Source organism: Macaca fascicularis, chromosome 7, assembly GCF_037993035.2.
Source record: "Macaca fascicularis isolate 582-1 chromosome 7, T2T-MFA8v1.1".
Taxonomy (NCBI): domain Eukaryota; kingdom Metazoa; phylum Chordata; class Mammalia; order Primates; family Cercopithecidae; genus Macaca; species Macaca fascicularis.
In genome coordinates, this window is record NC_088381.1 from 2,151,886 (window position 1) to 2,165,950 (window position 14,065).

Genomic DNA, 14,065 nt, shown 5'->3' on the forward strand with positions numbered 1-14,065 from the left:
TTCAGGACTAACCTGGGCAATATAGTGAGACCCTGGTCTCTATGAAAAATTTAAAAATAAGCCAGGCATGGTGGTACACGCCTGTAGTCCCAGCTACTTAGGGGGCTGAGGTGGCAGAATTGCTTTAGCCTACGAGGCTGAGTCTGCAGTGAGCCATTATTGAGCCACTGCACGCCAGTTCGGGCAACAGAGCAAGACCTTGGCTCAAAAAAATAAAGGGGGGTGGGGGGATAATTAAATCTTCCCATATGTAAAGAACCAGGTAGTCACCATGCCCACAACAAACACCCACCCTGAAATACACTCAGAGAAGACTCTATCAAGTCGAGGCCCAAGCGGCATTGCACCACTGAGAAATTTGTGATGGGCTGTACCTGCTTTCACCTGTCTACCCTCACCGTGGTTTCAACAAGTTTTCTCTCCAGGTGCTACTCTATGGAATTAGGTTGGACCAGAGACAAGCCACCAAGTAAACGTTTTGCTTTGTTCTGCTTCGCTCCCAAGCAATTTCATGATGGGTTCCATTTATGTCACTTTCAGGAAATGAGTCCACCAAGACACGAAATTTTTAAAAAAGAGTCATGTATGTCCACAAGATCGGTTCATTTTTTATTTTTTAATGAACATTTAAGATTCATATACAAAAGCTGACAGAGCAGGAAGTCCAGTCATGAAATACATACAAGGAAATAAAATGGAAAATAACTCAAGGACAATTTCTCACCACTGAAGCTACACGCTGGCTGCAGAGGGAGGTGGTCGGTGTTTCAGAGACAGTGATCACACGGGCCAAGGGCTGAGAGTGCCGTCAACACATTGTTTGTGGTGTGTTTGAACATCTCCTTTCTTTCCTTGGCTGTTGTTCAGGTAGTGGGTGGTGTGGGGTGGGGTAAGAAATGTGTCTTTTTCCTCCCAAAAAATTTAAGCAGTTAATTTTTTTTCCTCAGGGAAATACTGTATTTGTGTGTCTAACATATGATGTGTTTCTGTTATTAATCTGCCTGCATAAATGTTTGCCGACTCTATTTCTTCATGTAAGATCATGCAGCACTTTCCTAATTTCAGAACAGTAAGAATTATCAGAGGCAGTTCATTTTGTACGTAAATGTCCAAGTTTCCTGGTCATGAAAAACGTGCTCTTTATGATCCCTGTTTCTCACAATAGAGTTGGTCAAGTCATAATCATGGAGAGTTTCCTAAAATATTTATTCGCTGGGAAATTTTGTATGAAATGACATTTGAAGTATAAAAAACATTGTTAGGTAACACTTGAAGCAGTTAAAAATATACGTATCTTGTTGGTAAACTATCAACGTATGATACTGGGCATCTGAGTGTCGGTCATTGTATCCCGTTTTCCTAGAAAGGTGTTTGCTTGATTTATCAATGGGACGTCTTGGAAACATCTGAAGTTACATATAGAAACATCAAGGCAATATTATTTGTACATATTATTAAACATGCAAAAATTTCCTGAAAGATAGTGCTCACATATGGAACGCCCCTGCGAGCAAGCCCTCCCCTTGATACCATTTCGCTGGAAGTCTTGGAGTTTGGGAGTGCGGCCGGTTATTTTGGAGAGGCAGCTCCTTTTATCACCGGCTCCCTATTCAAATACGTGGCCCAGTACACTAAGTTGAAAGTGCCGAACAAGACTGGGAATACGATTCGGGACATTTTGTCAATTTTGCTGATACTGTTGTAAGTCTTTTTGCTTTCAGGAGTCTTCTCTTCGGAGGGTTTTACTGAGACCGAGGTTGTATTCGACGTCCCTGCTGGAGTCTGTTCCTTCGGAATGTTTGGGGGGTGAGACATCTTCCCAGCTGTAAAAGCATTTGTTGACTTATTGAGCATGACTTCACGCTTTTTCTGCAAAATATAATAGGAATGTAAGGACGCGCCGCTTACAGGCAATGGTCAGCTCACCTTGGAGTTCTAAAGGTGCACCTTTCAAAAGAGAGAAACACCTGCTTAGCCTGGGAGAGGGCCCTCCTCCACTGATGTCTCCAGGTAGCCTGCAGACAGGGCACACATGAGGGCTATGATTGCTATGTAAGTCTGGCAATCTCATTACTGGATATATTCCCAGAGGAATACAGATCATTCTACCATAAAGACACATGCATGAGAATGTTCATTGCAACACTGCTCACATAGCAAAGACATGGAATCAACCTAAACACCCATCAATGACAGATTGGATAAAGAAAGTGTGGTACATATACACCATGGAATGGTGCAGCCATAAAAAAAGAATGATAAAAAGAATGAGATCTTGTCTTTTGCAGGAACATGGATGGAACTGGAGGCCATTATCTTTAGCAAACTAACACAGGAACAGAAAACCAAATACCACAAGTGGAAGCTGAATGATAAGAACTTATGAACACAAAGAGGGAAACAACAGACATTGGGGTGGAAGGTGGGAGGAGGAAGAGGAGCAGAAAAAAATAACCATTAGATACCAGGCTTAGTACCTGGGTGACAAAATGATCTATATAACAAACTCCTGTGACTTGATTTTCCTACAACAAACCTGCACATGTACCTCTAAACCTAAAATAAAAGTAAAAAAAAAATTAAAGTCTGGCATTTCTCAAGATCTTGGCATAAACGGAATTAGGACTTCCCCCCTGCAAAGGCAGCCATCACTTCTTTACCTTCGAGTGCACCAGCGGGAGGGAATAAGGTGTGTGGATATAAGGGAAGCCCTAAGGTGTGGCCTGCGGGGAAGGAGGAAAGGACGCAATTAAACCTCATAGTACAGAATGCACTCTTTTGACAAGGTGCCTTCCACCCAGCACAAGACTTTTGAGACTCGCCCATTTGCTGTGTCTATCAGTCATCCTCTCCTTTTCATGGCTGAGTGATGTATCTTTGCACGAATGTGCCACCGTTTGCTTACTCTCCAATCGATGGACACCTAGACTGTTTCTAATCTTAACTCTTACGGATTAAGCAGTTATGAACATTCTTGTATACGTTTTTTGTGAAGATTTTTTTTTTTGGATATAAAATTCTAAACAGGTAAGTTACATTATGGTGGAAGAAATAAAAATAGTGGATATGTTTGGACAGGTGGGGTCAAGCCCTGCCTGGGAAGAGGCATGGTGAGTTTTCTGGAGGCTGGAGATGTCCTCTACTGTGGCAGGGATTCGAGTTACACACAATGTACATATTTGGGCACACGCAACAAAGGTGCCATTAATACTTGAGCATTTCACACTACAAATTTTGCTTCAAAGGAATAAAACAGTAAGCTAGTATTGGACTGTAGTTATAATGACATGCATGCTGACATATGGAGTGGGAAATGCATTGCCACCTGAAATTTATTTTGAAATGTAGCAAAAAAAATCACAGATTGAGGATGGGTGTATTGGTGGACAGACAGAGGGAGAGGTGACAGGTGGTGAGGACACAGTCACAGGTAATGTTAACAGCAGACGGTTTCACTGTAAACCTCTTTAAACATTGCTGTATGTTTAAAAATGTGCACAATAAAATGTTAGACAACCTGTGTTCCACTACTAAAGTAATACAGTCTCATTAAGTAAAACTTGAAAAACACAAGAGAATAAAGAAAATAAATCAACCGTTAAGAATAAAGAAAAGATAAAAAGCAGAAAGGCCAAGCATAGAGCACGAGTCAGGGGAAACAGGTGAAACAGGTGAACCAAAACCAGGCCAGGGGCAGGGGCATGAGGACCTCCTGGGGAAACAGTGCCGGAGCCTGAGGGAGGCGGGCCACACCTCAGAAATGCGATGGCAGTTTTGCCAGCCCCGCCTTCCCCACCGTCATGTGAGCGCTCATGCAGATCCGCCAGAAGAAACCCATACATGTGAGTTACTGCTTAGAATGGTTCTAGCTCTGGGTGGAACCAAGTGAAGGGCAAGCCCTTTAGAAGATACCGCTCTGTCCTGAGGGTGCGCGTTTTTACTGGGAAGGAATGTGCAGTGGGGTGGGGGCAGGTGGCAGGGAACACCCGCCTGGGACTCAGCACAGTCACAGCGCTGGTGGTGGAGATGTACACGCGCCCCGGAACCCGCCTGTCCGGAAGGACGTGCTCCCCAGCTGCAGGCAGTGCGGCCGGGTGTCAGCTCTTCTGGTAGCCTGAGTTGCAGAGGGCGGTCTGGCCAGACTCATGCCCTTCCTGGGGAAACCAGACACATCTGTTGGGCAGCGACGCAGGAGTCTAAAGCCCTGGCCACATCCCTGACACGGGGCACCTCCACTGGCCACCTGCTCCACACGCCCCAGCGGGTGAGCCTGGGCTTTGCTAGGCCTGCGTCACGGTTTGATTTCTTCCTCTCCGAATCTCACTGCCCCGTTTCCTTTCCCAAACCTTCCCTCCTAAAATCTGCCACACCCCAAACGCTGACCCAGTGTTTGCTTCTGGAGATCCCAACTTGGAACAATGGTGAACACAGTCTGTTTTTTTAAACTCCTCTCTACTTCCAGGGAACAGTTTACTCGGGTGTAGGCTGACCCCAGGCTGTGGAATTCACGCTCGCGGCCGGAGTCTGACCGCGGGGTGTGCTGCCTGCACATGCTCCATGCCTTCCAGGCACAGACCCTTCCTGGCGGCAGGGGTGGAACCCCTAGCGTCACTGCCTTCCGGGAACGAGAGAGTCTTGACATTCCACAAGCCAGCCTGAGGCATGCTGCTTATTCTAGAAGACCCTCACTCTCGTGAATGAGACAATGCAGGTCACCCTCATCCTCTCTCTTCCCTTCAACCCTCCATTCAGAATTCAGATCTACGGCGATTAGATTAGCCAGTGATGGCGACACCCAACAACACCACCCAACCACATGCGTGCTCTCTCCGTTCACCGGGGGTTCATGTTCCTCCTGGACTCACAGGCATGAGCCCGACAACCTTGGTGACTGTCAGGAACTTCTGGCTGCTCCCTGACTTCATACCAGGCTCCAGCCCACTATCCTTCATGCACCGTCTATGTCCCAGGCAGGTGACACACACGCACCTTCCAGCAACACAGCGCGGAGTGTTGGGAAGCCCCATCTCCCCAAACTCCATTCTCATTCCTCCCCGCACAGCACCTTCTCTGGCCCCCTGGTCTGCAGGAACAAGTTCAAACGTGTCGGCCAAGAACTTCCATCATCTGAGAACAGCCTGCTCCCAGCTCCCCAGTCCCTATCACCCAGTGTGGTCAGATCACTCCTGTCCCTCCTCCCAGCCCTCAAAGCACACCCACGCCCGAGGCCCTTCCTCCAGCTCCTCCTTTCCTCCCTCCATGAGAGCACCCAGCAGGGGTCCTGCCAGGCCTTCTCGCAGCCAGGGAGCTAGGCTTGGAAGTGCGGCTTCTATGCTGAAACTCCAGCAGGGGAGGGACTCCTGGCACGTGGAAATAGTGAAGGCACAATGGCGAGGTCAGGCCAGAACTCCTGACAGCAGAGTCCAACCCTCAGAGCAAGCACAGGGCTGTGGATGGGATGGAGGCAGTTCTCCCGGTAGAACCAGGGCCTCCTGCTCTGCTGTAACTGGCTTGTGGTCCCTGGCTGGGAGGTCGGGACTTACACTTCGAGGCCTCTCTAATGCCTTCCAAGACTCCCTTCATGCTGATTTTCCAAGGGACAGATTAAGTTTTACTTTCAGGTCACCCCGATGGCTCTGACCTCCTGTTCTCTCCTCACAGAGATGTGTGTGTTTGTTTTCTGTGTGGTGAAATTAGCAGTTCACCATATGCTGCTTTATTTACTGTCCATGAATGCTATTCTTATCTCCCCAAGGAAACAATGCAGCTTGGAATCTTGGTAAATCTTTTTTCTTCAAATGTTCTTAAGATTTGGGCATAAATCACCCTTTCAATACTTGATGGTGCTTTGCTTTGAACAGAGTAATGCTTTCACAACAATTTATGTGCCTGGTAAAAGGGGGTCAAATCATGGACTCAGCGGGGCTTGGGTGTGCTTTGCTGATGAACTCCTTCCATTGCGTCGGCGCCCCCTTCTCGACCTGAGGCCACCTGAAGAGGACAGCCTGCGTGGTGAAGGGGGATCCTGAGGCCGCCTGAAGAGGACAGCCTGCGTGGTGAAGGGGGATCCTGAGGCCACCTGAAGAGGACAGCCTGCGTGGTGAAGGGGGATCCTGAGGCCGCCTGAAGAGGACAGCCTGCGTGGTGAAGGGGGATCCTGAGGCCGCCTGAAGAGGACAGCCTGCGTGGTGAAGGGGGATCCTGAGGCCGCCTGAAGAGGACAGCCTGCGTGGTGAAGGGGGATCCTGAGGCCACCTGAAGAGGACAGCCTGCGTGGTGAAGGGGGAAAAACGAGCAGAAGAACAGATTCCACAATTAAAACCAGACGTGTCATCCCTTAAGAGACAGGAGTTACTTCTGCCAAAATAACAGGCTTGAATAGAAACAGGCCCAAGCCATTCACATCCTGTCGCCTTTTGCTGGAGTGAAATTGGACTTGTTGTCAGGAAGACTTGGTGAGGGCCTTGAGTATAAGGGAAGGAGCATTTGGGAGCTGCCGGGGAGGAAAGAGCAGCACCTTGTCTTATGTTTGGATAGAATCGGGCACACTTTCTCTGTCAAGGGGACCTGGAAGAAGGGAGGAGAAACAGTCAGTACCTTGATCTTAGCTGCTTCCAAGGCCTTTTTGCCATCCCAGGCCCAGCCTCTCTTGGTAAAGTAATTGACCGTGGCAAACTCTATCAGCGCCGAGAAGACGAAGGCATAGCACACGGCTATGAACCAGTCCATGGCGGTGGCGTAGGCCACTTTGGGCAGAGAGTTCCGGGCGCTGATGCTGAGGGTCGTCATGGTCAGCACCGTGGTGACCCCTGCGGGGGTCAGGCGGGGCAGAGTGGAAAACGGAAACAGGGTTCAGTGCCGGCACCCAGGACCCCAGTACAACATGCCCAAAATGATAGACACAAAGGGGACCAGTGATTTTTTTTTTATTTTTTTGAGACAGAGTCTTGCCCAGGCTGGAGTGCAGTGACGTGATCTCGGCTCACTGCAAGCTCTGCCTCCGGGGTTCAAGCAATTCTCGTGCCTCAGCTGCCTGAGTAGCTGGGATTACAGGCAGGCATCCCCACACCTGGCTAATTTTTGTATTTTTAGTAGAGACGGGGTTTCGCCACGTTGGCCAGGCTGGTCTCGAATTCCTGGCCTCATGCAATCCGCCCGCCTCGGCCTCCCAAGGGACTGGTGATTTTAATCCCAGCCTGCGCTTTCCTCTACTGTTTTGCTAACACCTAACAGATTCACAGCACTTAGACAGACAACTGCTGACGCTCCGTGTCTTGACTGTCCCTTCCCTTTAGAATATGAACTGAGGAGGGCAGGGATTGCAGTCTGATTTTGGCTCCCACTGCCATGAACAAAGCCAGGCAAACAGCCAGTGCTCCACAAAGACACGTAGAGCGAGTGATGTGTTTCTGTAGCACGAAGGCAAGATCCAAGGCAGAATGACAGTCACATTCACGCCGCAGCCAGCAGGTGCCTCCCAGTGATTTACTAGGCACCCGGAAGCAGACGGCTCCCTGCAAACAGGGAAGACAGACCTTCACCTGACTGCAGACTTGTCAGAAGCGCCATATCTGAATCTGGGTCTGGGCATGTCAGTCCCTCAAAGCGGGAACAGTGTCCCCTGGAGGCTGCTGTGCCTGGAGCCTGTGGCCACTAGGAAAACTCTGCAGTGACCACACAGCCAGGCTGGATCCCTGGAAGAGGACGTTCCTTAGGACTGGCAGACTATGCACCAGCTACTGGGTCCGCTGAGTGTCAGACTCTGGTCTAAGCTGCATTCTGGATGGGTGTCAGTATCCTTGTTTGGCAGGTTGGGGAGCCTGAAGATTTGGAAGTAGTTAGCAAGGTGCCCAAGCTTGCCAGCAAGGAGGTGAGACTACCCACACTGGGAGCCAGGCCTGTGGACTCTCGCGGTTCACAAAGCTTCCACCTGCTAGCCCTGCCTTCTGCAGAAGCATGCACCTGTGTGGGCGATGGGGGTGTAACTAAAAACTGTGGGCCTGTAAAATTCGTATGTTGAAGTCCTAACCTCCAGTACTCTACATTATGGCCTTATTTGGAGATGCAGTATTTAAAGAAGTAATTAAGTTAAAATGAGGTCACTGGGGTGGACCCTCATCTGCTATGACTGACGCCCTTATAAAATGGGGAACCTTGGAGACAGACATGCACACAGGCAGCATGCCGTGGGAGGGCTGGAGTGATGCTGCCATGAGCTAAAGAGCTACCAGAGGCCAAGAGACAGGCTGGGAACTGATCCTTCCCTTGCATGCCCCAGGAGAAGCCAGCCCTGCCAACGCCCTGATCCCAGCCTTCCAGCCTCCGGAAGTGTGAGCTGATACATTTCTGCTGTTTAAGCCCCCAGTGTGTGGGACTTGGTTAGGGCAGTCCCAGGAGACCAGCACAGCACCAAGGACACGTAGTATGCCTGGGGTTTCATTCAACGCCATCCTTCACAGCAATACAAGTACACAGTGAACGTCATTCCCTGCATGAAATCAACACTGCCAAAGGAATCAATAGAGATCTTTGATTTTTTTTAGAAATCCAGTTAATCACTGTGTTGAGGGGGAAGAGCTCTGTGCAGGATCTTAAACGAGCCTCTTGAGTCTTCTTCTTGGGCCTTTAATATCTTAACATGCATCTCCCTCCACTCCCTGCCAAAAAACCCCGACAGTAACAGGCAATCCCCTGCCCGCTTTCTTTCTGCCTACCAACTAAATTCCCCTAAAGAGTTCATGAGGCACATTAACTTGGGGAGCACGGCCTGGTCACCAGCCAACCTCCACACCCTCCTGAAACAATCCTGACGCTCGCTCGGGCTTGGCAAGTGAAGCTGGACTCTTGGCTGGAGGCAGAGTGATGAGGAGACGGGAGCACCCCTGCGCCCCTCACTCCTGAACTCCCTGAGCTCTTGGTCAGCCTACACTCTGGGGGAGCATTAAGATAAAACGCATGCTAACGTTTTCCTGCTTTGGAAAGGAAACTGCAATAGCAAATGCTGATGTGTGAATCGTACTTTACAGTCTACAGAGATGTGAGCATCTAGGATCACAACTGACTGGCGAAAGTGCCTTTCGTATCTTCCTGAATCGGAGGCAGCTGAGCTTCGAGGTAATTAAGACTCAGACGATCAACTGTGTCTGCTGAGCCGCGGTACCTCCTGAGTTAGAGTTCTCCCAACTTAGCTGATGTCTTAGGGACGTAAAATGATGCTGCTCTAGGTTTGCATCAGGTATACAGATTTAATTTATTCCTATTGCATCTCTTTGATTGTTATTTGGTGATTAATTTTTAAAGTGGCATGCACATTTCAAAGAAAACTGCCTGATAACTTACAAAGTCATACTTGATGAGAACCAAAAATACTACAGACTGAGTATCCCTATTTCAAAAATCCGAAACCTGAAATGCTACAAAATCCAAAACTTTTTGGGCACTGACATAACGCTGAAAGACAATGCTCCGTGGAGCTCATTTCAGATTTTCAGATTAGAGATACTCAACTGGTATCATGCAATTCTTCCAAAATTTAAAAAAAACTGACATCCAAAATACTTTTGGTTCCAAGCATTTGGGATAAATGACGCTCAACCTGAATAGCAAAATCTCACATAAAACAGATACATGCTTGCAAGGTCAAACCACGCAAAAAGGCTTTTCAGCAAGGAAATAACTATAAATAGACCATGTGATATTCCTTAAATCCTTCTTTGGAGAGAAATCCTAAACCCTAATCCTTAACATTAAATTCTTAATGAATTGGTCAATTTGTTTTCCAGGTCACACAACACAGAGGCAGCACTAGAAGTTTCATGGAGGTTGTTGCTGCTGCTTTGGGGTGGTTAGGGTCAGTGGCAAAACACCAGTGTCCAGGCCTGGCTTGGGGACACTCACCAAAAACTGTCCTGGCTGGGACTGATTCCCGGTTCAGCCAAAAGGACACCTGTGATAAGATCACGGTCATTATGCAGGGAAGGTAGGTCTGGATGACAAAGTAGCCAATCTTCCTTTTCAGGTGGAAGTGAGCTGTCATGATTGTGTATTCGCCTGCAAATAAGCAAATGACTGCACATCAGTCCCCTAGAGTCTCTGCTTGCTGCATCCAGGGAGTTCACCAGGAGCCTCCCTTCCACTCCCCTGTCAGGCTGGACAAGCATTCATTTGTATGATCTGGGTTAAGGAGAGGACACAGGAGGATGCCTGAATTTTTTCTCAGTCATTTTATAAGTCTTACGACCCCTGGTCTCTGAAGAGCCTTTGCTGACGGATGCTCTTCCTGGGGGAAATCAGATTTGTGTGTTTTACTAATCTCCGGTCACAATCTGTGCCTCTCTCCCCCCTACTCGCTCGCCTGCTTCTGCAATTAGGATTTCAGGATTTAGCCTCCCCGGATATAACTCAGGATTTCACAGAGCCCTGCAGAGGGTGGACAGAGTCCTTCTTGTTTCCAGTCTACAGGCTCCAGGGAGGTGAGACGACCATTCCCACCAGCAGCAGGCCCTGTGCTGGCTGCGTCCCAGGTGCAGAGTGAGATGCAGCAGCTCAGGAGGCCCTGGGTCCTGGCAGCTCATCCCTTCTGCCACCTACCAGAGTTGTGTCACCTGTTCTCTGAAATTGGGGGCATTTCCTTGGCGATGCCCCAGTGCCTTCTCTGGATTTGCCTGGCTGTGTGGGAGGCACGAGGAGACCTCCCATTCATTGCTGAGAATGATGCCGTCCTCATGGTGAACTGGTAAGGAGCTGAGGTCGGGGGCTGTGGTCAGGGAGTGTGAGCCCTGCTGGGCCAGTCTTCTTGCTGCCTGGATTTGCCTCTCCCTGGGGAGATGGGAAGTGTTCTTTGAGGGGTGGAGGAAGAGCAATTCAAAAAACTTTGGCTGAATTGTGAGGAGTGGATGGTGTGGCCGGAGAGCTGCGATGCACTGTGAACGTGGGGAGAATAGGCTTGGGGACTCCATCAGCCCAGGCCCCAGTCTGTTACAGTAGTGGTCTGCGGCTGCAGGGACTGCGTGTTGGGACATGAAGAGTCTGACATCACAGTTGCAGTGTTTACTATTGGGATGGAAGCCCACAGCTCAGCAAGGCCCACTGTGGCTGCTTCACTGAGTGTCAACTCAAAACATGTCGTATGTAGGAGATGAAGGAACCATAGCAATCACATGTGGCAAAATCTGCCCTCTAACACAAGAGGAGCCAACAATCTCAGCCGTGCCTGGACAGGCCGGCAATGCACTACGGGTGCACTTTTCCCGTAGTCCGCAGCAGGTGAGGGAGCAGAGCCGGCTCGAAGACCAGAGAGAGAAATGGGCAAAGAACAGGCAAAGGGTATGTTGGTAGCAAGGACTGGATCTCTACCAGTGATCCAAGTCTGTGTCTTCTTAGCACTTGAAGAAGTGAAATGGCATTCTGTTTTACAGTAGGGCTTGAAATTACTCTCCTACTTCTAATTCTTTTGCTGGTAGTTCTTTTCATTTTGTTATATTTTTGAGTGGAGGGTAGGAAAACTCGATCGTGTTTGTTTTAAAAGATTGTAGAATGCAAACAGGAGTAGAAATCCCAGTTATTAATATTCAAAGAACTATATGAAACAGTTCCAAACTGGAATATCCTCCCTCAGCATCGCAATTGCTTACACCAAACTCTTGCTACGCTACCTTCCACTGGTTTCCATAAAACCGGCCCATTCCCTCTGCCTTTCCCTTTAGCGTGGTAACCAAACGGTGAAGCCATCCTCCCAGACTCTCATATCCCCCAGGGATGCCCAGTGCACAGGCCTGTGGGTCAACAGGGTGCTGACTGCCTGTGTGTGCACCCAGAACAGGCTATGCACTCAACGGCCTGTGTGCTCGGCCAGCTGCAAGGATAGCGGTGCTGACAATCAGCCGTGCTGACAGAGCGCTCCCCTGAAAATATCCTCTGGGGCTTAGAGCTCATTCTGCCATCAGGGCTCCCTGCCTCCCTTTAGGCTTTTCTCCAAGGCTGCAGAAGCTTTTTGGAGCTCAAAACCCCCTCCTTTGCTCACGGCACTCTCTGGTGACCTTGACCCCTATGGCTGGGCCTGCCTGCCCTGGAGATATCTGGCCACGGAACTTGCAGGCTCTGGAGATGCAATGTGTCCTGTTCCTTTGGTCTCCCCACCAACTTTTTTTCGGGGAAGCCAGGCTGGGATATTGACCCTGCAGGGCTCAGGCCAGCCCAGGGCACCTGGCATTGAGAGTGTCTGCTTCCTTCGTGTACATTTCAGCTCTTCTTTGTAGGCTGCCTGGTTGTGCTTTCCCAACTTCAACTCCAGGGAAATCTCTGCGCTGTTTAAAGCCGGAGGTGGGGCAGCAGGTAACTGGGGGTATTTGTAGGAAGCTGTCTACCTTTCCTGCCTAGGGGTGTGTTATATAAGCAGGTCCACTGCAACTGCCGGCCACAGCTGGTGCCTCCGTGTGCCGCTGCAGGGAGGGGCGGGCTGGGAGGACTCCCTTGGCCAGCTCTCACACAGCTGTGGCCCAGGGAGAGCACAGCTGTCCAGGACAGGGTGTGCTTGGCTGCTGTGCCACCTCCCACGTGGGCCCTGCAGAGGGGTGCTGGGAGCAGCGAGCTCTCCGGGGGTGTGGTGTGCGGAGTGCACCTGGGAGCCCTCACCTGTGCTGGTGCTGATGTTCTCAGTGCCCACCGTCTGCCCCATCAGGTGGTACTGGTTCAGTCTGGAGCCATCTTCCGCCACCACCACAGACTTGGTGGAGCCGTTGGTCCAGACGTAGACGACTTCAGAATTAGGGTAGGCATCTGTATGAGGAGGGGGCAGAAGTGACATAAACATGAAATCATTCCCAGCCTGGAAAACACAGAAGCTTTTACTAAAGTAGCAAGAGAGAGGATGAGAACGTTTGAAAAGTCAAGGTTCCACGACCTAAAGAATGCATAGGGTGGTCGGACCAGGGCAGATGACACTGCAGTTCAGCTTCTTCCCATGTCTAAAGGCCTGGGTGCCGGGCTGCTGTCTGGCACTTCCTGGTACGTGGTGCTTCTCTGCAGAGCGCACGATGGTGCAGCAGGTGAGAATGTGGGCTCTGAGACCAGACTGCCTGGGTCCCTCCAGCTCTGTGACTTTGTCAGGTCACTTCTTCTCTGTGCCTCAGTGCCTTCATCATAGAATGGGATTAAAACAGCAACCATGTCTGAGGGCCCTGGCTATGACTGCATGACCTACATCAAGATTTACAAGCACGGAGTGCCTGAAGCAGCACCCGGCCGCATTCCCTACTCCAAGCCTTCCACTCTCCAGCAGGCACCTGCTGTCCGTGCCATCCTGGGTGTGAAGGTGCTGTGGCAAGCAGGACCTGCACCCCTGGTGTCACACCTGTGAATATGGTACCTTACTTGGCAAAAGACACTATGCACATGGAATTCAGGTTCTGGACCTCAATATCAGAAGATTATATATGATTTTCCCAGGGGGTGCAATCTAATCAGTTGCCCCCTTAAAAACAGAGAACTTCCCTAATCAGAGAGATTAGAAGCATGACAAAAGGGCTCCACTCACCACTGCTGGCTTGAGGATGGGGTAAGGAGGGCCATAAGCCAAGGAGAGTGGGCAGCCTCTAGAAGATGTGACTAGGCTGGAATATACGAATCTGGAAGCTTGCAAAGGAGCCCAAAGCTTAGGGCAGTTCTGACAGTCAGGGACCGTAGTAGTCCGTTCTCATGCTGCTATGAAGAAATACCCAAGACTGGGTAATTTATCAAGAAAAGAGGTTGAATGGACTCACAGTTCCACATGGCTGGGGAGGCCTCAGGAAACTTACAATCATGGCAGAAGGCATCTCTTCACAGGGTGGCAGGAGAGAGGAGTGCCAGCAGGGGACATGCCAGACGCTTACAAAACCATCAGATCTCGTGAGCTCACTCACGATCACGAGAACAGCATGGAGGAATTGCCCCCATAATCCAATTACCTCTACTAGTCCCGCCCTTGACATGTAGGGATTATTATAATCCAAGGTGAGATCTGGGTGGGGACACACAGCCAAACCGTATCAGGGGCCACCTGAGAACACAAACGTTCATCTACACA

At 49.8% G+C, this 14,065-nt stretch overlaps 1 protein-coding gene across 14 annotated transcripts in view; it reads right to left on the reverse strand.

Moving 5' to 3' along the window:
* Nucleotides 1-596: 596 nt before the first annotated feature.
* GABRA5 (gamma-aminobutyric acid type A receptor subunit alpha5) overlaps nucleotides 597-14,065 on the reverse strand; it is an 80,961-nt gene continuing 67,492 nt past the window's right edge. For 6 of the 14 annotated variants that reach the window (XM_065547639.2, XM_005559024.5, XM_005559025.5 and 3 more), the window contains 4 exons: nucleotides 12,634-12,777; nucleotides 9,898-10,050; nucleotides 6,598-6,809; nucleotides 597-1,869 (listed from right to left, as the gene is read on the reverse strand). In XM_065547639.2, the coding sequence (XP_065403711.1) occupies nucleotides 1,570-1,869; nucleotides 6,598-6,809; nucleotides 9,898-10,050; nucleotides 12,634-12,777 (809 nt within the window). In that variant the 3' untranslated portion in view covers nucleotides 597-1,569. Of the gene's footprint in view, nucleotides 1,870-1,907; nucleotides 2,016-6,597; nucleotides 6,810-9,897; nucleotides 10,051-12,633; nucleotides 12,778-14,065 lie in introns of those variants that run through there. The other 8 variants (XM_073995291.1, XM_073995288.1, XM_073995287.1 and 5 more) reach the window with 2 other exon arrangements.